At 45.9% G+C, this 25360-nt stretch overlaps 2 protein-coding genes across 2 annotated transcripts in view; one reads left to right on the plus strand and one right to left on the minus strand.

Moving 5' to 3' along the window:
• The window catches only part of LOC136576196 (protein mono-ADP-ribosyltransferase PARP14-like), a 913674-nt gene that overhangs the window by 108414 nt on the left and 779900 nt on the right, over nt 1-25360 (minus strand). The window lies entirely within an intron of this gene.
• Nucleotides 1-25360, plus strand: part of LOC136577384 (protein mono-ADP-ribosyltransferase PARP14-like) — a 65699-nt gene that overhangs the window by 2601 nt on the left and 37738 nt on the right. The window contains exons 2-10 of the mRNA XM_066577291.1: nt 194-420; nt 5612-5733; nt 7976-8009; nt 8434-8643; nt 11764-12000; nt 14896-17159; nt 19839-19944; nt 20477-20626; nt 22226-22288. Of these exons, the coding sequence (XP_066433388.1) occupies nt 194-420; nt 5612-5733; nt 7976-8009; nt 8434-8643; nt 11764-12000; nt 14896-17159; nt 19839-19944; nt 20477-20626; nt 22226-22288 (3413 nt within the window). The remainder of the gene's footprint in view (nt 1-193; nt 421-5611; nt 5734-7975; nt 8010-8433; nt 8644-11763; nt 12001-14895; nt 17160-19838; nt 19945-20476; nt 20627-22225; nt 22289-25360) is intronic.

A 25360-nucleotide genomic window follows, 5' to 3' on the forward strand; every position in this document is an offset into this window, starting at 1 on the left:
ACATCCCATAAAATAACATGTGATGCTATCAGTCATCTGCTGTACGAGGGTATTTGTGCAGACCTGGGGACTGTCTACAAGCTCCGAGCCTCCCATAACACAGGGTGGAGACTTCATGCTCAGATGAGGAGTGAGGACCTGAATTTCCAGGATTAGCAGATTCTGAGCTTTCTTGTTTCTGCTCTTGCTGCAGCTGCACCCCACATCCCCAAGTGTTCCCCAAGACTGCAATCATCATGGAGGAGAGCCCTTACCAGTACTCTGTGGCCATTAAGTGGGACGAGGGTCTCATCAGCCTAGTGAAAGACAAACTTCTGCAACATTTCCAGAATAAAAACAAGTCTAATGGAGGAGAATGCGAAATCCAAGACCTGGACTGCAGCCGGGGGTATATCCTGGTACACTTCAGAGAAGAAGGGGGTAAGTACTGGGGGAGGGGGTATATCCTGATACACTTCAGAGAAGAGGTGAGTAAGTTTTGAGGTAGGGGGCACATCCTGGTACACTTCAGAGATGAGGAGGTAAGTACTGGGGGAAGAGTATATCCTGATACACTTTAGTGAAGAGGGGGGTAATAACTGAGGGAGGGGGCACATCCTGGTATACTTTAGAGATCAAGGGTGTATGTATTGGGGGCATTGGGCACATCCTAATACACTTTAGCGATGAGGTGGGGTAAGTACTGGGGGAGCAGGTATATCTTGGTAGACTTCAGAGATGAGGGCGGGTAATTACTGAAGGAGGGGGCTCATTCTGGTACACTTCAGAGATTAGGGAGGTAAGTACTGAGGGAGAGGGCACATCATGGTACATTTCACAAATGAGGGGGTAAGTACTGAGGCAGGGGGCACATAAATATGGAAGGGTTGGGGAGAGGGTAAGTGAAGTGAATACATCTACTACATGAGACAGGCCAGGAGCCGTTTTGCCTTATGGTTAGGGTTCTCTGTCCGCTACTTACTCTTTGCTCAATGCTAGCCTGCTCAGCGTTCCCCTTAGTTCATCCATTAGGGTCCATTATATATATCTAAATGGGGTTACTATAGCGGATATTTCCACTTCTGAGAAGTGGGAAGTGAGAAATGTCTTCCATTGTTTGAAGTGTATTTTTTGCACTCCTTTTCTTGTCCCTCTCTACTTCTATTCTTTTCATGGTTATTATGTGAGTGAGTTGGGCCACCACTTCTGTCACCTCGGGGAGCATCTGTGAGAACCAGTGTTTTAGGATTGTGCATTTGGCAGCTAGGTGGAACACATGCATAAAGGGTAGAATGGATTGTTGTTCGGTCATGTCTATTGTCTGTTGTGGTTCGACATGGAAAATTAGAGAGAGCCTGTTTACACCTTTTTTTTTAATCTTCCATTTGGTTTGGATGTATTATGCTATAGCTCCCCAGAATAAGTTTATTTGTGTGCATGACCATATGCCATGCTCCAAGTCTGTGGCAGGAAGGCCACATTTTGGGCACTTTACCAGTCGGTCAGGATTTGTTGCCGTAGCTGGGATATTAAAACCATATATGGCATAGTGCAGTATGTTGAAACCTTGCTCTGTACATGTTTGTGTATCGAGTTCCAGCTTTGAAGAAGCTCAGTCTATAAGTCATCTTTTTGTATAACCTTTTCCCATTGTGTAAACAGTTGATGTTTCCCTGGCTCATTGAATTTGCCTCTAATGGTTTTCTGTATTCTTGATAGCAATGGTGTTCTATGCGTCTGCTTAATGAAAGTGTAAAAATCGGTGACAGCGGCTTCCCTTGCTAGATTTGTCAGCCTGGTTTACAGAAGGAGAGGGCCTGTTTAATTTGCAAGAATTGCGTGGGAGGTAGATGGAATTTATGTTGCAGTTCTAGTTCGGTGAGCCATCTTCGCTCCGTGTCATGCATGAAGTGGGTGGCTATATTTGTGCCATTTTATGTGCCATATCTTGTCGTCTTGCCCCCTGCTAAAATTGGGGTGACCTATCAGGGGCATATTCTTAGTTTTGAGGATGGTCCAGCATTGGCTTTTTGATTGAGATGCAAAGTTTTCAGCCTGCCCAAACAAATGTAGTGAATTCCAAGTTTAAGCGGGTCACATCTCAGTGTTTGACCGGTAGGTGATCATCTGCATTGGGTGGCATTGTCCCAAACATAACATCCATGAGAGATGAAAATGGTCAAACACAAAAACACCTGAGGCAAATAAACACAATACTCCAGAAATACTATACTATACTATATACTATAGCAACACTATATAAGCCCAAGACGAACAATATGGAATGCGGGAAAGAATTCCCTAAGAAGGTTTCGCTACCCACCCTAAGTCAAGCACAACTTGCGTCACTAAATGACTGATACCCTGGGGAATTTTATAAGTCCCTTAAAACCATGATATCCCTGACGCTAACAAATCTCTTCAACCAAATACTGCAAACTGGAAAGCAGTCTGACCAAGCCCACCTAGCGCACATAAAACTAATCCCAAAACCAAACAAAGACATGTAACTCCCAGAATCATACCGTCCAATATTACTCATCAACCAGGATACCAAATTATTGTCTAAAATCATGGCTGACAGACTCAGTAAACACATGACCACATAAAAGGCCACTCGGCAGTCACAAACATCTGCAAAGTCCTGGCAACACTCGACGACATACAATGAGTGCGCCTAAATCATTCTCCCCAATCTAAGAAGCGCAGCGCAATTCTATTAACATTTGATACGGAAAAAGCACATTCGCCTATCTTCCAAAACCACGGCATGAAGACATTGAACAGTTTCAGGTGTTGACACTGTGATGGGTTTACCAGATCTTTCTGCATCCTGGGTGGAGCCAGTGAAGAATACGCCACTACAGGCCCCCTGGGGTGTGAGGCGGCTGTAGAGGGGGCACGGCAGAGCTCAGCACGAGAAAGGAGGTCCAAGGTTCAGCTCAAGTGGGTGCTGCAAATTTCATGTTGGGGCTGGATTTGGGGGCGACCCTCATGGGAGTGCAGTTTGGGGAACCTGAGAGCTGCTGTCAGTTTGTCCACATCAAAATCTGTATGTAAGGCTACATTCACATGGGCAAGCGCGATATCAGACTGAGAAACTCAGCCCAATATTGCGCTTGCTAACTTGCGGTTTTCACTGCGAGGTGATGCGTTTTTTAAATAATAATCGTATCACTTCTGTGAAATTGCGATCTTCATGCATGTGAAAAGATCGCAAGAGTTTCCTATAAGCTTCAATAGGAAAAATCCCATCGTACTTGTATGAACATCACATGGTATACAAATGCCACGTGAATTTTTTATTTTTTTCAAGGTACCATAGGGAATAATAAGGAATTTCTCCTGTGGGAACACCCAAAATTGGACCATGCTGCGTGGGAAAAATCACTTATGTGAATAAATGAATTCAAAACAATGGATTACATATTCATGCGAGTTTTGTGCATCTCACAAATGAATCTTGTTTGTGTGACTAAGCACCAACAGGCTTGGATTTAGGGCTTATTCATGCGGACGTATATCAGTCGGGTTTTCACGCCCAGCTGATATACGCTGCCCCTCTCTGCAAGGGATTGAGGCGGGCCGGGCTGGGAGCTAGTGCCCCCTCTCCGCTGTTTGCAATGGGAGTACTGGGACGGGGCCGGAGCTAAGTTCCACCCCCTCCCATTGCAAACAGTGTCGAGGGGTGGAGAGAGGGCCGAAGAGGAAGTGAAAGCTTACTGCACTAGCTCCCATCTCATCCCGCCTCCTCCCCTTACAGAGAGCGGCAGCGTATATTGGCCGGGCGTGAAAACCCGACTGATATACACCCATCTATTCATGAATAGCTAAGCGCTGCCTGTAATTGGCTGAGCGCTCTGCCAATCAGCATAGCCCTTTCAGGAGGCGGGGAAAAATCCCCGCCTGCTGAAAGTGCTGGACAGCAGTGCAGGGGAGCCAGCCGGAGGACGCGTCTGAGTGGCGGAGAGGTGAGTAAAGATTCTTTTTTTGTTTTTTTTAACCAGCTAGGGATGATTTTCAGGCAAGGGCTTATATGTCAAGCCCTTCCCAGAAAATCATGCTGCAGAGGTTGCCACAAAACCACTGCTTTCAATGGGGCCAGCAGCAGCGCCAGCAATGGGATAGCATCCTGGACTTCTGCCACAGCTGTCACAGCTGTGGCAGAGGATTGCTTCATCCCCACGGTCCCCGTGGAGATGAAGGAAACTCCTGCCACAGCTGTGGCAGAAGTCCGCGGTATACTCCTATATGTCTTCAATGGGGCCAGCGCTGCTGCCGCTGGCCCCATTGAAAACACTGGCGATATCGCAGCGCAAGAATTAAAAACGCTAGTGGGTGTCCACCCTTAGCCTAATGAGGTCCAGATGTGTTCTTTTTTTGCGGTTTTGCACAGTTTTCCACGCATCGACTTGTTTATTTGCACTCCTCCCATAGACCTCAATGGGCGCCTGTGCTGCGCCAAACGCAGAAAGGTCCTTTTTTTTCCACGTGTAAAACACACTAATGAGGACGAACCCATTGAAATCAATGGGTTCTATTTCCTGTGACTAGTGAGTGTGAAGCCACCATAACACGTGGATTGCGACTTGGATTTTAAGAGGATGACTCACCAATTAGCTTTCCTTTTATATATACGGATGAAGTAATATTACTGTAATATTTTTTGCATCGGTAAATTGTGGTGTTATTATTGCAGTATTTTAGTATGATTAGCATTGGTGTATTATTATCATTGTGTTATTACTGTAGCATTATATTATTAGCAGCAGTATATTATTGTATTACTGCAGTATCATAGTATTTATTACAATTGGTATACTTTGTAATTACTGTAGTGTTATAGAATTATTAGCATTAGTATAGTATTATTGTATTACTGTAGTATTATAGTACAATTAGCATTGTCATTACTGGAGTATTATAGTACTATTAGCAGTGGTATTACTGGAGTATTATAGTACTATTACTAGTAGCATTGTTATTACTGGAGTATTATAGTACTATTAGCAGTGGTATTACTGGAGTATTATAGTACTATTAGCATTGGTATTACTGGAGTATTATAGTACTATTAGCAGTGGTATTACTGGAGTATTGTAGTACTATTAGCAGTGGTATTACTGGAGTATTATAGTACTATTACTAGTAGCATTGTTATTACTGGAGCATTGTAGTACTATTAGCAGTGTCACTACTGAAGTATTATAGTACTATTAGCATTGTCATTACTGGAGTATTATAATACTATTAGCAGTGGTATTACTGGAGTATTATAGTACTATTAGCATTGTTATTACTGGAGTATTATAGTACTATTAGCAGTGGTATTACTGTAGTATTGTAGTACTATTAGCAGTGTCACTACTGAAGTATTATAGTACTATTAGCATTGTCATTACTGGAGTATTATAATACTATTAGCAGTGGTATTACTGGAGCATTGTAGTACTAGTAGCATTGTTATTACTGGAGTATTGTAGTACTATTAGCAGTGGTATTACTGGAGTATTATAGTACTATTAGCATTGTCATTACTGGAGTATTATAGTACTATTAGCAGTGGTATTACTGGAGTATTATAGTACTATTAGCAGTGGTATATTATTGATGTAGCATTATATTATTTCAGTGCGGGATCAGGTTCTCCAGAAAGAGACTCATGAGCTACAACTACCCGGAGACATGAAGCTGAAGCTGGATGTGAGCTCGGTGGACGTGGTGACGGGCAGCAAGACGCAGGAAGCCTTGGTAGTAAGTGCAGCAGGGAGAGGGCACATCTATCCGGGCCGGGACATGGGGCGGACGAGATTCTACAATGTTTACCCCTGGTAATAACAAGTAAGATGGCAATCAGCCGACGGGACAATGTACAGTTCCTCCACAATGGCTGCAGTTGCACAAGCTGGACCCCTGGACAGACCCCATAATAATGTAGGCTGGGATTTTCCATCACCTGGGGCAAAGAATTAGTATTTGGCCAACATATGGAATTTAGGCCTCACGGACACAGGTGGGTCAGATCCTACATGCTGAATCCTGCAGCAGAATCCGGCCCTGGCAGCAGCAGTGTCCGCGCGTAACTGCTTTTTTTAAACTCCTGGGGGGAGAGCCCATGTCATCACCTTGCGATGACGTGGAATCCACAAGCTTTCCTCAGTGTCAATTGCTTGAGGGCTGCTGATCTGAGGACTTCACTGGAAGCCGTCCACGTAGAATCCACGCAAAAATAGAGCGTGCTGTGATTGTCCTCCATGAGCGGAAACCGTAATTGGTTTCTGCTTGTGTGCATGAAGAATCACTTTTCCATAGCATGCTATGGAAGGTATTTGCTGCGGAATCCAGAGGCGGACAAACAACATAGTGTTGGCTCTGGTACCCCAGCAGCAGATATGTGCGGGAAACTAGGATTTGGCAGATTGGATATCACTATGCCTGATCCTTTGTTCTGCAGTGAGATAAGCAGCTGCCAGAGGAAGCGGGATAGAGGGGTCTGGATGGAGGTGGTAGCAATGAACGGGTCTCGAGGGATGTGGTGATTGAAGAGTCTGGATTGGGACAGATGAGTCTGGTGGAGGATAGGTGGGACATAGAGATATGGTGGAGGAGAGGGCAGACAGGGGGATCTAGGGGGATTAAGGAGTCTAGTGGAGAAGAGTGCAGACAGAGGGACCTTGGGGGATGGAGGAGTCTGGTGGAGGAGAGGGCAGACTGAGGGGCCTTGGGGAATAGAGGGGTCTGGATGGAGGTGGCAGCAATAAAAGCGCCTGGAAGGATGTGGTGATCAAAGAGTCTGGATTGGGACAGATGAGTCTGGTGGAGGATAGGTGGGACATAGAGATCTGGTGGAGGAGAGGGCAGACAGGGGGATCTAGGGGGATTAAGGAGTCTAGTGGAGAAGAGTGCAGACAGAGGGACCTTGGGGGATGGAGGAGTCTGGTGGAGGAGACGGCAGACTGAGGGGCCTTGGGGATGGAGGAGTCTGGTGGAGAAGAGTGCAGACAGAGGGACCTTGGGGGATGGAGGAGTCTGGTGGAGGAGAGGGCAGACAGGGGGATCTAGGGGGATTAAGGAGTCTAGTGGAGAAGAGTGCAGACAGAGGGACCTTGGGGGATGGAGGAGTCTGGTGGAGGAGAGGGCAGACTGAGGGGCCTTGGGGAATAGAGGGGTCTGGATGGAGGTGGCAGCAATAAAAGGGTCTGGAAGGATGTGGTGATCAAAGAGTCTGGATTGGGACAGATGAGTCTGGTGGAGGATAGGTGGGACATAGAGATCTGGCAGAGAAGAGGGCAGACTGAGGGGCCTTGGGGGATGGAGGAGTCTGGCAGCATAATGAGTTGATCTCCCCACATAATAATGAATGGTTGAGGCCAGAATGTCTGTATATGGGGATGGGCTTATAAGTCTCCTCACTAGTTTCTGTCCCTAAGGAGAAACCACACCCTTCCTGACTTACATCATAGGCATCTCACCCAACCAAGCCAGAAACCTACTGTGCACTGATGAGGTGCAATCGCCCCAAAACAGTCTTTCTGTACATGGTTATGTTTTCCTACTGGCTCATATTCCCAGTCATTATGACAGGGCTTGTTAAAAGGTTTGACACTGACTTGCAGGAATTATGCCTACCAATAGATGGCGCTGTAGAGTTATTGTTACATCTTCCTACTTGCATAAATTTCCCAGAGGAGCACGCATGGCCTTATAAGTCTCCTCACTAGATACTCTCCCCAAGGAGAAACCATACCCTTCCCGACCTTTTGGGTGATCAGAGGAGGTGGAAGGACCCTTCATTCAGCAGCATCTTATGTATAGTTGACTTTGAAACGTTAACAATGCCAGATATGTTCTTGGGTGTTTGGGACATGCCGGAGGCCCCTGTGCAATCGCCCTTTTTGCCCTCCCTATAATGTGTGAGAGAGAAAAATAAACAGAGAAGGGCAATGCGTAAATCCTGAAGCTTCACATATAAAGGCCGTGTTTCATTTTATTTCAGAAACCAGTAAAAGACAAGCTGACCCAAAGTCCAGGTAACTTTTCACCACTGCTGATAATAGCAAGTGACTTCACTGTGGGGCCCTGGGATGGTGCCGCTGTGGGTCCATGGGATAATGCAACGGTAAAGTGAATTTGAAGTATGGGAGGAAACTTACAAGTTTGGAAGATAACTAACAAACTCCCAGTAGATTTGGCCCCAGTAAGATTAGACCCTAGGCCCCCCCATGCTGCAGAACACCAGAGCTGAGCACTGCAGCATTGCACCGATGACATCACTGCTTTAAGCTGACGTGTCATTTCTCTGTTCTCCTTGGGTTGGTTTCTGCCACTATACTTCTTCCCACCATTGATCGAGTGTGTGCATCTCCTGTAGGACAAGGGCGGGTGTGTGGGGTAGATTGTGTATAAAGCTCAGTCACAGATGTCGATGGTATAAAATTTAATGTTTTCCAACAGCTGTGAAGATGTTGCAAAATGAACCAAGTGTTCAGGCGGAGCACCTCCTCTCCAATGTGGTTCTGATTGAGAACGTGCAGGACTCCTGCCCCTCCGAGATGTTGACCCTCCTCATAGAAAATATTAGTGCCAAGAACGATGACATTGACTTTTACTTGGAGAGAATCCATGAGATCCAATCGGCCGTCATCACCTTCACCTGCGACATTGGTAATATCAAACCTCTACGTATATAATACTCAGTGGTGCCCTCATATGGTTGGAGCAGTAAATCCAGGAGCTCATCAACCATATCATATACATGGAGTTTATAGGGATCATCATTGACATGACTATAGGACCACCTGATCACATGTAATCCAGTCCCATTTATTGACACCTGCAATCGTATTATTCATTGCACCTCATTTGACCTCAGGCATCGTAATGAGTGCAGATCTTCAAATGTGAGGTTTAAATCCACAACGAAATCCACACATTGCAGATTTTATTAGAAAATGGGTCGTTACTAGAGATGAGCGAGCATGCTCGGATACAGCAGTTACGCGAGCGACCATCGCTAATCTCGAGTAATTGCTTACTGGTCCGAGTGGCGGGGGGTAGCAGAGGGTGGGGGAGAGAGAGATCTCTCTCACTCTCCACCCCGCCGCCGCTCACCCCCGCCCCTCCGCCGCCACCCCGAGCACGCTCAGACTAGTAAGCAGTTACTCGAGATGAGCGATGCTTGCTCGAGTAACTGCTGTATCTGAGCGTGCTCGCTCATCTCTAGTCGTTACCAAGAGGCCTTGCCTTGTAGGGCAAGTTTATTGTGATAGATCTAGGGTAGATTTTTCTGGCATAGATTTGTATGTGAATTGGTATCCAATGGGGCAAATCCGTGTCAATTCTTTTATTCTATGGCGTAGATTTTAACCCTTTCCAAATGTGTGCTGTACACATACGTCAGCGTACAGAGCAGACATGGGAGCTGAGCCAGCTACATACATGGTGGGTTTTAGCCATTTTTGACAGCAAACACCTACCTGCAAAAACCATGATAACTGCAAACATGACTATTAACCCTTTTAATGCCCCGATCAGGATCCCAAATGTCCAACCCCCACTTCTGACCCACAATGAGATCACAAGGTGCCGTTTAGGTGTCAAGGCAGCCAAGGGCCTTCTGAAGGCCTGCTATGAGTTTGTACCTTTTAATACGAGCTTGTGGCTTATCTTAATACAATGTTGGTCTAAATACAGAATGATACAATACCATAATATTGCATTATACTGCACAAGCGATCAAATGATCGCTAGTTGAAGTCCCCTATGGGGACAAAAAAAAAGTGAACGTAAATTACACAAAAAATAAAAAAGTGTTAATAATAGAAAAATTAAAACGTAGTACGTTTGAAAAAAGCTCCTTTTCCCAGTCATGTAGTTGCAACTTGAGACAAGTGGGAAGAGGCCTGGTTTCGAAGGGATGGCTAAGGAGCTGTGTCACGCTGGCGATGAGTGCAGTTTGCTCTATACAATGTACACAGGCGACGGTATGCAACAGGATTTGTCCGTGTGGTAAAATTAGGAAGTCGTGATGCCAGTGCCCGATTTAAAGGTACTTCATTAAGAAATAAGACTAACACATGCATTTAGGAAAACTGCAGGCACACCATTTACTGTTAAACATGGCAGTCTGAAAGAATCTTGAACAGTGGAACATGCGTATATACAGTTGAACACTTGATATACGGGCAAATAAGCCTTGGGGAGGCAGCACCTGAGATAAGGGAAAGCTGTAGGGTGACTGACTAGGTCTGAAACCCCTTTGACCTAACTAACAGTAAATTGACAACCTGAAACTCAAGCTAAAGTTCTCAAGCTGGATCGTAGGTAGGTTCTCAGGACTTGGCAGCATGTGGTTCTGTCTTTTCGATCTGTTCGGTGAAAGGAGGGAGGGAAGGCATGATTTGGAAGGATTTTTTATCTTGAAGAAGACCACAAGCTTCCATCAGCGTAGTGGGTGAACGATCAACTCAATATGGGGCTTGCTGGAAGGATTAGTCAGCTTCTCCAGTATCGGAGTAGGGAGGATGCCAGCAGGAAGGATCTCTTCTCTTGCACAGCTCTGGCTGCAGACCTCCTCCTCCCCACTCTTTCTAACTCTTTCTCCAGCAATTTCTCGCCTCTCAACACTTTCTTTTCATGTGCACCAATGATCAGGGCAGAAGGAAATTTCCCCAGTCTCCTCCAACCAGGACTCTCATCTCAAATCGGCTACGGTTAGCTCCGCCCCTTTGCCAATCCGAGAGCTCCTTTCTTCTGCTGGGTCATGTGCATCAATGATCAGGGAAGAAGGGAATTTCATCAGTCTCCTCCAACCAGGACTCTCATCTCTAATAAGCTGTTGTTAGCTCCGCCCCTTGACCAATCCAAGAGCTCCTTTCTTCTGCTGGGTCATGTGCACCAATGATCAGCGCAGAAGGGAATTCCCCCAGTCTCCTCCAACCAGTACTCTCATCTCAAATCAGCTGTGGTTAGCTCTGCCCCTTGACCAATCCGAGAGCTCCTTTCTGCAGGTTCATGTGCACCAATGGCAGTGGAAGGTCCTGTTTGCTGCATACTGAGGATTTTCAGAGGTCCTCAAATGATTGTATTACAATGAATGAACTAAGCTCAATTAGCTAATTAATTCCCTATTCTAGCCAACTCTTTTATTAAATGGAAACCTGCATCACTAGTCTGGACAAATAACAAGTAGCTAGGACAGTGATTCAGTACTTGAGATTAGGTATTTTACTGTAGTGCCACACTTCAGGTCACTACATAGTATTACATAGTACTCGTCCCGTAAAAAACAAGGCCTTGTTTAGCAATGTCAGACGAAAACTAAAAAAGTTATGGTTTTATGAAAGTGGGAGGGTATAAGAAAAAGCAAAAACAGAAAACGGCTGCAGTCGGAAGGGGTTAAGTTTCGCATCCAATAAAATTTGCGCTGTATGAACTTCAGTTAGGATCCCCATTGAATTCAATAGGATGTAAACCTGACGCAGATTCCAATGTGAATTTCTGCTCAGAATCCGCATTGACAATCCTCTGGGTGAACAGGGCTTATATATAAGGATACCACGAGAAACGCTGCACTCGTTTGTCACCTTTCACCCCGCCTTTTACCTCAATTTGTGGCAGAAAATGTATTATTTTATTGCCCGTAAGTGATGTTGGATCAAGCACCCTGTAGGTGACTGATAACACAGGGCCTCGTGGTTGTCTTACTTTGACGGTTTCCTCAGGTCTGCTCCTCGGTCGGTTCCTCCTCAGGATTCATTTTTATGAATATTTGTTTTTCTTCAGATGTCTTCAGTTTTGTTGAAAAATTCAGCAACCACCACCGAGTAAATCAGCAGAAGCTGACGGCGAAGTCTCTGGGGGAGACTAGGAGCATCAGGGCTGAAGGGTTACCCCCGAACACAGAAGAGGACCACCTCATGCTCTACTTTGAGAGCTCAAAGATCGGTGGTGGTCCAGTACAAGAAGCCATAATGATCCCTGAGGAAGAGGCCGCGCTGGTCACCTTCTACGACGCTCAAAGTAAGTTATGTATCCGAGCCACCAATAACAAGGTGCAGTATGGGATCTGATGCTATATAGAGGTGGAATGGAGATGTTCTTATTGGCCTAGATGGGTTTTCCATGGGTCTCCTTGCTGCAGTTGGACTCTATTACATGCATTTTAGTGATGCTGTGGCTTGGAGTTGCTTTTAGGATGTACCGGAAAACTGCTTGCATGCCAATTCCATAACATAACACAATGCTGTGCTGCTAGCAGAAGGACTTTAGGGGGCAGTGGGCATGCCATCACTAACCTTATATTCATCATTTATATCATTGATGCTGCAGCATCCCATAGGGAGACCCCGGACACGTGACATACGTGGGGAGCTGGGATGGTAAAATGCTGACGTGTCACGGTGGCACTTACCAGTCTCCTTCCCGGAGGGACACACGCAGCCAAGGCCAGAGTAGCACTGCAGGTCAACTGGGACAGCCCTAGGATAGTGAATGCCCATTAAACAGGAACACAGGGAGTTAATTGTCACGGGTGATGCCACAGTTCCTATACACACCGTTATGACCCTCGGTGGAGAAGAAATTCAGGCACAGAAAGTACTTAGAACCATGGGTCTCTAGGAACGGTCAGAGCCCAGCAAACTTAACTTGAAACTTGACAACAAATATTACAAGGCAGTTAACTTTTAGACTTCACAGTGCAAGTAAAAGACTAGATTTAAAAAGAAACGTAGTATCTCAACACGGCTCTCATAGGCTCAAGATGCACGTGTGTGAACAGAGATTATTATCTTGCAGTACTTCCACCCTAGTCTTGCAGACACGTGGGTGTGACAATTAAAGTGTGTACCTCTATGCAGTGATCCAGGCTTCAGACAGCCGCGTAGGAAAATCAGATGATTATAAAGTACCTCTGCACTGGCCTCTGCTCTCTCTCTCATTCTTGGGGGCTCACTCCATTAACATCCAGTCTCATGCAACATGGGAAATCTCTCCTCCTCTTCCATGCATCAGCACATGAGGACTAAAGGTGTCCTCATGTACCTGGACCTCCTGTATCACCAAAACTCTGAAGACATGGACTAGCTCAGAACCCTTTTTCCGCTCTCAAGCACTCACTTTTATAACCTCCTCTCATACCACATGACATGACAGACTTGATACATTTACATGCAGGCTTTGGATTTTAGAAACATTTACCTCTCAAGCGCTGCAGCTGTGCAACACACATACTGGAAATGACAAGACAGCCTTGCACAGTGCATCAACATTGGACATACCGTATATACCGGCGTATAAGACGACTTTTGAACCCCGAAAAATCTGCTCTGCAGTCGGGGGTCGTCTTATGCGCCGGTAATACAAAAAAAAAAAAGTGTAAAAAAAAAAAAATTTTATTACTCACCTCCCACGGCGTTCTGTCGCGCTCCGGCAGGATGTCGCTCGCTCCGGCAGGCTGTCGCTCGCTCCTCGTCCCCGCCGCAGCATAGCTTTCTGAATGCGGGGCTTGAAATCCCCGCTTCCAGAAAGCTAATACACACGCCGGCAGCCATGACAGCATTGAATGGCTGTGATTGGCTAAAGCACACGTGGCTTCAGCCAATCACACTATTCAATGACATCATTGAATGGCTGTGATTGGCTGAAGGCGCACGTGTTAGCAATCACACCCATTCAATGATGTCATTGAATAGTGTGATTGGCTGAAGCCACGTGCGCTTTAGCCAATCACAGCCATTCAATGATGTCATGGCTGCGGCGTGTGTATTAGCTTTCTGGAAGCGGGGATTTCAAGCCCCACATTCAGAAAGCTATGCTGCGGCGGGGACGAGGAGCGAGCGACAGCCTGCCGGACCGAGCGACATCCTGCCGGAGCGCGACAGGACGCCGTGGGAGGTGAGTAATAAAATTTTTTTTTTTTTCTCCACTGAATACCGGCGTATAAGGTGACAGTTGGGGGGTCGTCTTATACGCCCCGTCGCCTTATACGCCGGTATATACGGTATATGTATGACATTTATGGAGGGGACCAGGATGATGTACTGGGCCATTACAATGCCTGAACTGAAAAGCAGGAAAAGGTTTTGAAAATATCACCTGTATTCTACAGTGTCTATGGACACATCTATCACCCCCAAACATATCCAGGCCTCACCCCAAACACACTATACAGCCTTAATCCCCCCTGCCAATTATTTCCCAATTCTCCTTCAGAGCAGTATTGGCCAGTCAGAGCAGCATCTGGCATAATAAAGTGGCCAAGCCATGCTAAAATCGGTATTTGCAACTTTTCTCCTTTTTGTGTTGACCCTCGCATGTTTTTAAAAAGTAGGTAGGGTTTGTTGGGAGAGGGCATGGCAACCCCGGATGGACAGATTTATGTATAATTTACATCAAAAACTGACGTAAATTATACCAGTAATGTGCACCAGGTTGGACCTGGCGTACATTTCTGCCTAGGCACAAGGAACTGCCAGGGATGTGCCAAAAACATGAAGAGGCATGCGCCTCTTTATGTTTTGTGGAAATTGTACTAAGTCTGGCATAGGAAATTCTGGGCTTAGTAAATTTCCCTCAGTGTGAATCAGGTAGTCAGAGAAGCAGTGCGGCCATCTTTGTTTGTCCCAGGTTGAAGGGTCGCTTTAAGTTTTTCATCCCTTTTTACAGGTTGCTTAGTCAACAGGTGATAGTATATACGTTTGGGTTCATTTAAGCAGGAGGCCACCTCAGTGTATGTTGTGGCAAGCCTGATTACTGAAGCAGTTGGTTACATACAGATACGACTGAGCCGTTCATTGTGCTACAGTTAGATAGATACCAAATGTTCCTTCTTCCTAGCACTGTTATAGCCTGCTGCGATTATGAAGGCGCTCCTGTCCCGGCTTATCTCTATAACACAAATGCTATATCTTTCAGATGTGAAAGTCCTAGTAGAAAAGGAACACATCTTTGGTAAGAAGGTGATCTCCGTATATCGATACTACCCCACCTTGAATATCGCTCTGTATGGGAGGAAAAGACCTTGTGTGGTAAGACCACCGCCGATCCAGATCCCTATCAGTCCATACTTACTTGAGTTCATATGGAAGGATAATAAATTGAAGCAAAGCATGGAGAAGCACATGTCCGATAAAGTGTGTGAGATCACATGGCCTGATCTTAACTGCTCAAACCCTGTCATCACATTGGGTTTTCCAAACTCCCTATCCTCACATCTCAGGACTATGATGAAGTTGGCCCGTACATGGACCGAGAAGGTCTCCGCCGAGTTCTCACTTATTATCTCAAGGTACAAAGTCATAGACTGTAAAATGACTCCTTCAGCATGGGAGGACATCAAGAATCAGATCACCACTGCTGCCTATTATGGAGTACTGATCAAACCCAGTGCTGATACTGAGAAGGTCTTCCTGGCGGGGACAATGAAGGATGTTAACAAGATCGAAAATATATTCAAAAAACTGGTGGAGGAAATCACCAGGAAAGCCAAGCGGGGAAGTCAGGTGACCACTGCGGCAGAACAGATGTCTGCAGCGCTCTACCATGTCATATGTAGTGGTGGTCTGGAGAAGAAGATACTAGCAGATGCCCCGGAGCTGAGGATGGAATACGACCCGTCCACACACCATGTCAAGCTCACTGGACTGAGGGATGAAATTCTCCAAGCCAAGTATGAAATACTTAGTGTTAAACTGGGTCTGAAATCCAAATCCCTCCAGCTGAACCCGCACGTTCTTCAGTTCTTGATGTTCTCTGACAATGACGAGGTCTCTTGTCTCCTCTTTGCGCGACACAATATCAATGCACTAATGGAGATGGAAGAAAACGTGATCAAACTGACTGGTTACACAAAAAAAGACTTAATGGACGCAGAAGAGCAGATAAACCGAGAAGTCATTTATCAGCGAATTCCAGTGGAGGACAAGAATATCCTGAGAAGTCCGGAGTGGAGAAGTCTCCAGTCATATCTTCTCAAATCACTGAATTCTGAGACCTGCACAGTCATCATCCAAGAATTCCCCCCCGGAGCAGAGAGTGATCTGGTGGTCGCAGGTTTGTCCTCCAGTGTACACAAGACCTACAAAACACTCCACGATTTTGTGGAGAAAAACACTCCAATGGAGAAGAATATCAAGGTCAAGTCGATGGCAGTCCTGCAGTTCATCAACGAGGAAAGGAAGAAGGTATGGGAGGATCTGAAGCAGATTAATGTCAGGGTTGAAATAAGACATCGGAACATCCACCTGACAGGAGCCAAGAGTTACGTGGAGGAAGCGGTGTCCCATGTACAAGCGGTCCTGTCCTCTGTCTATCATGGGACTTTGCGCATTGATAAACCAGGAGCCAAGAAGTTTTGTTTGTGCAATGAAGAGATGTATGTAACATTAGCAAAGGATAAATACAAATGTGTGATATATCTGCAAAAAGACGTGGAAGATGATGATATACTTAATGAAACCTCTCCTAACGAATCTCAACTCCAAATACAGCTGCCCCAGGGGGTGACTATCTCGGTGTATAGAGGAGACTTGTGCAGACACCATGCAGATGTCATTGTGAATGCAGCCAATGAAGATCTGAAACACATTGGGGGTCTGGCATTGGCATTACTTCGCGCCGCAGGACAGACACTCCAAGACGACTGTGATCGTATTGTTCGTAAGCGGGGCAGCTTGTCCCCCGGAGAATCGGTGATCACAGATGCAGGAAAGCTATCATGTAAGCAGGTCATACATACTGTGGGGCCAAGATGGAATTCCTCCTCACCTGAGAGATGTAAGGATCTTCTACAAGCAGCGATAAGCAGCAGTTTAGCATTGGCTGCCCAGCATGGTCACAGGTCCATCGCTATTCCGGCGGTCAGCTCTGGTGTCTTTGGTTTCCCTGTACAGATATGTGCACAATATATTGTAGAGGCTATCATAGACTTTGTGGAAGGCAAAGGCAAATCCAGCTCTGTGACCAATATTAATTTGGTGGGCATTAAAGACAAAACCATAGCAGCCTTCACCAAGACTCTCCAGGAACAGTTTGGAGATCAGGGCTCGCCAAGATACTCGGTGAAGAGAGCCAAAATGTCGGCGCCTCAAGGAAGAGAGCATGGAGCAACTGCAAATTGCACTATAAGCAACAAAAACCTGGTCATCCATGTCAAAGAAGGACTTCTTCAGGATGCAGCAGTAAGTATCACCCCTTCATGTACAGTGCTTGACCATATTGTAGAGTGACTTGCATTTCCAGTCATTTCCTTTCCACATTCTGTCCTCTAATTTTTTGTGTGAAGCACTCTTTGGAGGTGGACACCCTGCAAAGACTATATATAAAATGTATATATATGTATACATTAAATATTATCAAACTTAAATCACCATTGATATTAATATCTGCACATGTACAGCATTAAATATTCAATTAATTACTGCCCTCCCTCCAGTAAGGTGTTGGCCCTCCTTTGGTCTTCAGAACCTCAGTAATGCATTGTGGCATAAATTCCACTAGATGATGGAACTGTTCTGCTGGTATATCGGCCCCTGCGGACAAGAAGCTTCTAGTAGTTGCTGCACATTAGATGAAAGGGCTGACATATTCAAACCGGCTGACAGGAAGGGGTCATCGATTCATGCTGCCTGCGCCAAATTCTGACTCCCGGGGCAACAGAAATCTTGTTTCTTCTGACCAGGAGATGTTTTTCCACTGATCAGTGATACAATTTGAGATCATTTGCCCGCTGGAGTCTCACCTTCCTGTTTCTCTAAAGCAGTGGTTCCCAAACCTTTTCTGCAATGGAGCCCTCTTTGAAGCAAAAGTTTCTCATGGAGCCCCAAAGCGGGGCAGAGGGTGTGGTCAAGGGAGGGATTAGGGGCATGGCTTATCACAACATATGATTTTTACCTCCATTGTTATAAAAAGGACAGGGCCATTTAAAAGAAAAAAACAGAGTAACGCTAGAACAATGGGTGGGCTATTGATAAACATTATATTTAAAATTAACATGCTGCGGAATCATTACATGTCAATATCCGCAAGGGTTTTGTTTAGATTTTTTCCACAGCCTGTGGATGAGATTTTCAAAATCTCTTCTACTTTGCTGCTACAGCTACGGAAAATTCCACAGCAAATCAACCCCGTATAGTAATAGTGACCCTCTATATTGGTGGCCTCAGTACTAATAGTGACCCCCTATATTGGTGGCCTCAGTAGTAATAGTGACCCCCTATATTGGTGGCCTCAGTAGTAATAGTGACCCTGTATATTGGTGGCTCCAGTAGTAATAGCATCCCCGATATTGGCCCCAGAAGTAATAGTGACCCCTATTGCTGCCCAAGTAGTAATGGGCTCCCCCCTATTTCTGTCCCCCAGTAGTAGTGGGTTCCCCCTATTGCTGTCACCCGATAGTAATGGGCTCCCCCCTATTGCTGGCCCTAGTAGTAATGGGCTTCCCCCTATTGCTATCCCCCAGTAGTAGTGTCCCCCTCCCTATTGCTGTCCCCCAGTAGTAATGGGCTCCGCCCTATTGCTAAACGCCCGCCATTGGTCCCGCTCTACTCACCGCTGCAACAGTGTCCGGACAGGCTGGAGTGAAGACATGAACGAACAGGACCTGCGGTGGCATAGCAATGCAGATCACATGACCGGAGCAGGTTTGTGTGATCTGCATTGATATACCACCGCAATTCCTGTTCCTCTCTAGAGCCTGGTCGGAGCCCCCGAGAAGCTCTCGCGGAGTACAGTTTGGGAAACACTGCTCTAAGCGTGCATTCACATAGGCATATGACAAATAGGCAGCTGAGAATGAACCTATTGAAATCAATGGTCTGGGTTAACCCCTTAGTGACAGCCAATACGCCTTTTAACTGACCTCACTAACGTGATTGCAAGGTAGCTGCGGGTTCCTATGCTGTGCACTATCCTAGCAATGGAATGCTCTCAGCCTTACGTCTCCTTGAGGGCTGACACCCACTGGCGTTTTTTTCTCTCTTGCACTGCGAGAGCAAGTTAAAACACTCACCTCGCAGCGCGAGAAAAAAAACTGGATGACTCCGGGATATCGCCAGTCTTTTCAAGGGGGCCAGCGGCAGCAGCGGTAGCCCTCATTGAAAAGATAGGGAGAATACCGCGAACTGCTGCCACAGCTGTCACAGCTGTAACAGCTGTGGCAGAAGTGCAGCATGCTATCCCATTGCTTTCAATGGGATCGGCGCCACTGTGTGGGAACCCAGGCTAATTGTTTTTCTTTCAAAACATGTATTTATTTGCAAAAGTAGTCAAAAGTTTTTTAAAAATTTCTATAAACTTGTCATTGCATTAATCCTGCTGATTCAGATATGAAAGTTATCATGCCGTAAAAACAAAAGCCAATAACAATGACGGAATTTCTGGGCCTGTTTTTCATGCCCTTGCCCCTTCCCTCCAAAAAATGGTAATAAAGGTTATACAGCACAATACATGTATCCCAGAGTGGTGCCAGTAAAAAATATAACTCATCCCAGAAAAAAAGCCCTCATATGGTAATGTCGCAGTTATGGCTTTTGCAATGCGACAATGAGAATTTCTTGGTCCTTAAAGAACAAACTACACTGGTCACTAAGGGGTTAATGTAAACTTAAGGGCCTGTACATGGCCCAAGAAGCGTTTGCTTGATTGTTACTTTCCCTGATCTTCGGCCTTGTAAACGGGTCAACAATCAGCCAAGAGACAAGCAAACGCCTGTTCACCAGCTGATCGGCTTGTTTGTACGAGCATTAAGAGGTTCGCTGCGCACCGATGTTCAGCCATGTAACGGTATAAACGATCATTTATCCCCATACAACAAATAATCTGTTGTTTGTCTCTCACGATTATTATGCAATTATATGTAGACGTTCTACAGAGAAGAAAGTGCAAGAAAGAGCAAAAATCCTGCACTGAGCAGTCAGGTGATCAAATCGGGAGCCAAGCAGAAAGCCCCTTCGAAATCAAACACAGGTAAGAGACCTTGGAGGCACCATGATGCCATAACTAGCTCATTATAGAACCAGAGAGGATCCAAGAGCATATGTGCAGAGGAAGACCATGCAGAGCCTATAGGGCGCACTCCAGCTCAGTCTTGCCGCTTTTATTAGTTGGTTAGAACCTGCACAGGGATGTGGTCTTTACATGGACTGCAAAGAAAGTGCACCTGAAAGGAGCCATGTTGTTGCCATTGCTATAGGATCCCCATTGTTTTTAGGGTACAGGGCTAAGACATGTTCTAGCTCCTGAGTGTCCAGCTCCCCATCAATCCTCCATATTGTCAGCGGATAGTAACAGAAGTTACTTTTTGAGTCCGTCTTCATTGACGTAGAACATAACACCATGAGATATTTGAGCTGTAGGTGACCTGAAGTTGTGGATACTGGATGTAAGGAGCCACTGGTGACTACCACTCCTTGTTTCCCAGTGAACGTCCTGCAGGTCATGTATAAGTCAGTCCAACGTCTTCTTGTTTATCTTATCCCATGCACTCTGTTTCTTGCAGCTTTCTATGGCTTAATTAAAACCCCAAAACCGGGAGTTCATAAAATGAAAGTCGGATCCATCACTTACCAAGTGAAGACAGGAGACATAACCAAGGAGGACACCGATGTTATTGTCAACGTAGCTAATGAGACCTTTAACTTCAAATCAGGTATTTACCCAACCGACTCTACCAAAGGTGCAGGATGGAAAATGAGTAACCTGCACCAAAACTAGAATCGAGCAACTTCATTGGAAATTCACACTGCACTGGACTAACAGGGGCATGTGCAGCGTCCGAGGAGCGGTCCCTCAGCCGAGGAGACAGCGGGGTAGAAGGATAAACTCTGTCACGGGGCTCTACTGTCTCCTCCCCAAGGGTAGCTCGGGACCCGACCTCATTACTGACAAGGGGAGAACACAACTAGATAGCCAAGGTTACCTGAAGTCCTGTTTGTCAATCGTGACGCCAACGTTCCATCCTCTGCGGTGATCACCCACGTAGAATAAAGTAGTCCACACACAGAGTATATTTTCTGAACAAGAAGTGGGAACGTTCAATCCTGTCCATTTGCTTAAACGTTTGCAGTAAATAACAATAAACAGTTCATACAGTAGTGTAGCAGTGAGGATTCTTGGGGTATTTGCACATCCTCAGTCACAGTTATCTGAAGGATTTCTCTCCCAGCAAAACTCTTTCTCTACCGTCATACACTCACTTGTCCTTCTCGCTCAATAGCGGGTTTTTTTTCAGTCACTCCGGTAACATACAGTAATGGTGCTACACTCCAACGCGTTTCCATCATATCCGGGCTTCCACTCTGCCAATGTCAGTGGTTACATGGAGGATTCCTGGACTGAACATCAGACTACTTTTCTGTTTCCTCCATCTCCAACTCTCACCGACTCCACTTGGCTCTTTCAGACCTCTCTTCACTGACTCCTTCTCCTGACTTCTTACTCCTCACTTCTCCTGACATCTATTGCTAACCACCCTTCCTAACTACTCTTCTGACTGACGTGTCTTCTGACCTCTCTCACTGACACATGACTACACTTTTATAACACGCAAGACAAAACAATACATTTTCCAGACAACACTAGACATGACCAGACATTAACCCTTTCATGCCTGCAAACTCTAATACACATATATCTGATGCATTCCACATTTATGACAGCGACACAAAACTCACATAAATCATGCATTCTGAGATGATGAAGGGGACCCCCAAACTCTGGGCCACTACACATGGTACCTGCAATGTGGAAAAAGCTGAAGGAATATGATGTAACAGAGGCATGGTACCCCCAGTGCAGGAATAACTGTGGCAAGGTGGACTAATGGGGGCATGTTAACCCATATGTGGGAATAGCTGGGGGAATGTGATATAATGGGGACATGTTACACCCTTTGTGGGAATAGCTGGGGAATGTGGACTAATGGGGGCATGTTAGCACCTCTGTAGTAATTGCTGGGGAAATTTGGACTAATGGGGGCATGTTGCTCCCTATGTGGGAATAACTGGGGGGATGTAGACTAACCGGGCCATTTTACCCACAATTCGGAAATAACTGGGATGAGGCGTACTAATGAGTGGATGCTACCTACAGTACGGGAATAGCTGTGGAAATGTGGACTGACAGAGGTCACATGACAGTGTGCATAAGAGGAATGGAGGTCACATGACAGTGTACAGAGGAAGGACGGGGGTCGCATTTGTTTCCTGCAATACGCTGGGTTAATATAAAATCATCTTTGTTTTTGCAGGCGTCTCTAAGTGCATCCTGGAAGCTGCGGGGCCGAGTGTGAAGGACGAATGCGCTCTGCTTGGTAAGACACCATTTATGGCTCTAGGGCATCTACAGGGAGTTGCCATGATCGGCGCGGTTTATACAATGCGGCTTTACAAGTTTTTAGGAGCGAATCACAAATTTAAAAAAAACAAAAAAACCAAGGGACCGACACGTCTACTAAACCAGATTCTTCAAAAACAACCTGACAAGTACAATTTCATCACCGCATAATGAAAAGTTGAGCAGCTTTCTAATGGACTTTGTGTTTCACATCTTCAGCATTTTTAATATCCCAGCTTGCCGTAAGAGAATGTAAACATTTATTGATTACATTCAAAGGGTATAAATCTCCACTGATCATGTCAAAGTGACACAGGGGGCTGGCTCATAACAAATGACAGCTCTGATCCACTTTATGTTAGGACCAGCGGCTCTCGGGGTCTCCGTGCCCGCACCAACGGTCCTATCACCCGAGCTGATCGGGTGCGACACAGGGGAGTTCCGGTCTTGGTGACCTCCCCTAGCCGTCGGGGTCCCGGACACTGGCTCCGGGCGCATGCTCCTGTGCTCAGGGTTATCGAGTTGCTGGAGATGCGGCGGATGCCGTCCCCGTTGCCATGACATCCTGATTACCATGTTCTGCACTTGCTGCTGGATGTCTGGGACTCCGCACTCGCTGCCTTATGTCTGGGTCTGGATGCAGGCAGGCCCCCGCCCCAATTAGCTGCTGGGCGGGAGTTCTGACAGCATTTAAACGTGCCTGTTTCCTTCCAGCATTGCCAGTGTATGTTTGTCTCCAGGCTACACCCACATATTTGGATTGCACTCCCGGCTCTAGACCCTCGGACTTCGGACCCGACTTTGCTTTGCCTGACCCCTTTGTACCTCGTACCCTCCAGTTGCCGACTTGGACTGTCTGACTCTCCTCTGTGTTCGTTTGTTTCCAGTGTTTGTCTGTATCGGTCCCTGTGCCCCGCTTCCCTAGTAAGTGTAGGGATTGTCGCTCAGTTGTCGCCCTGGGGCTTAGCCCAGGGGGGAAAGTAGGTAGGGACAGGGGTAGTGGGTTGTTTTCAGGGACTCCTGTACCCGGACCCCAGATCCCTGACACTTTAATAGGCGCACAGACATGAAAAGGTTTTCAGCTTTGGATGTAAAGAGCGAATGTTCCTATTCAATAACAGCAAGCAGAGATCTGTCCATTAGAAAGGTGAATAACCTTTCATTATATTACATTTGTCATGGGTCTTGTTCAGGTCTTGTTCAGCCTCTTATTGCGACCAGTGCAGGCAGGTAGCAGTCAGGGAAAGCCAGAGGTCGGCACACAAGTATATCGGTCTGCAGTATGGAGGAGCAGGCAGATGTTGGAGCTTGACTACAAGCTTGAGAGCACAATAATCTCGCAATGAGAGAGACATCAGGCCGGGTTCATATGGAGCGTCCAATCAGGAACAGAGCAGAGCCAAAACAGGGAACTGGACCAAGACCAAACAGCAGGAGACAGGATTCAGCAGAGGAGCTTATCAGAAGCTTGATAACTCAAAGGTAGAGCCGCCACCTTTAGCACAGGAGCTCCTGATTGTGAGCCCTGACAATAACCCCTTCCTTCGAGGATGGCTTCTGGACATCCTAGAGGCCTGTTTTCCTGGATATCTTTTTATGAAATGCCCTTGTGAGCCTAGGGGCATGCACATTGCAGTCCGGCTCCCATGAGTTCTCCTTAGGCACATATACTTTCCATTGCACTAGGTACTGTAATTTCCCTTTGCAAATTCTGGAGTTCAGAATCTTGTCCACTATAAATTCTTCTTCCCCTTGGACTTTTACTGGTGGAGGAGGTGGCTGATTTCTTCCAGTAAAAGTGTTAGGGAGTTCCAAATGGAACGCAACCTAGTTAATCCTCGCAGCAATCCGAAAGGCTCCTATAAATCATTGACTCAATTTGCGAGAGGTTACACGCGTCTTTAAATTCTTCATTGATAGCTAGGATAAATCTTACCATTAATCCCTTTTCCATGAGTCCATCATGACAGCACACATGGAGGTTGCCCTCTGACCCCACTGGGATAGAAAGAGGAGAGTTCATAAGGCCACCTACTGCTACCATTCTCCAGTGGCTTCAAATTATCACAACAGATACATGACCTAATCTTTTATTGCTGCTGTAAATACAACGTATTGTTATGTCACAGGGATAGTATACTGTGATCTACTAGGGTGGGTAAATATGTGCTGTCATGATGGACTCATGGAAAAGGGATTAATGGTAAAATTAATCCTAGTTGTACCATTCTGTTCATCATGACAGCACGCATGGAGGCAATACCAAATTATAACGGTACCATCAGTTGGGGACCATGGCCTGGGGGACCTTCTGCCCAAAGGCCAGTTCACTAGGAAAATGGAGGTCCAAGCGGTAATGGTTAGAAAAGGTGTGAACACTAGACCACATTGTGGTTTTGCAAATTTGTTCTGTTGAGGCTTCACTGTATTTGAGTAGGTAAGAGCCCTTGCGGAGTGGGCTCTTATCCCCTCAGAGAAAGGCAGGTCTCTGGCTTTATATGCCTCCTGGATTTATGTTTTGATCCATCTGCCAATGGAATCTTTCGAAGCCGCTTTCCTTTTGTTTTGGCCCTGAAACTGAAGAAACAGGTTATTAGATCTTCTAAAGGTCTGTGAGACCTGTAAGTATGTTAAGACTGCACCTACATAACCTAGATGTTAGATGTGCAACCTACGACAAGCAGGAAAAGGCCTGCACTTTCTGAGCAGTTTCTGAGGGATGGCAATGAGTGCAGTTTGCTCTATACAATCTAGTACACAGGAGCAGGTATACAACAAGATTTGGTGGGGTGGGAAAATTAGGAAAGCGTGATGCCAGTGCCTGATTTAAAGGAACTTTTATGGAGAAACTAGACTAACACACGTGTTAGAGGAAGAGCTCCTTTCTTTTTCTGGTCAGGTGGGCCAATAACAGTGGAAGGTCCTTGGTGTATATAGAAAATTCTTGACAGGTCCTTCTACAATTGTAGTAAAATAAAAATGACTAAGCTAAATTAACTATTTAGTTCCCTATCCTGGCCCCATCTTTCTAGTAAATTAAATCCAGCAT

The sequence above is a fragment of the Eleutherodactylus coqui genome, chromosome 8, assembly GCF_035609145.1.
Source record: "Eleutherodactylus coqui strain aEleCoq1 chromosome 8, aEleCoq1.hap1, whole genome shotgun sequence".
Taxonomy (NCBI): Eukaryota; Metazoa; Chordata; class Amphibia; order Anura; family Eleutherodactylidae; genus Eleutherodactylus; species Eleutherodactylus coqui.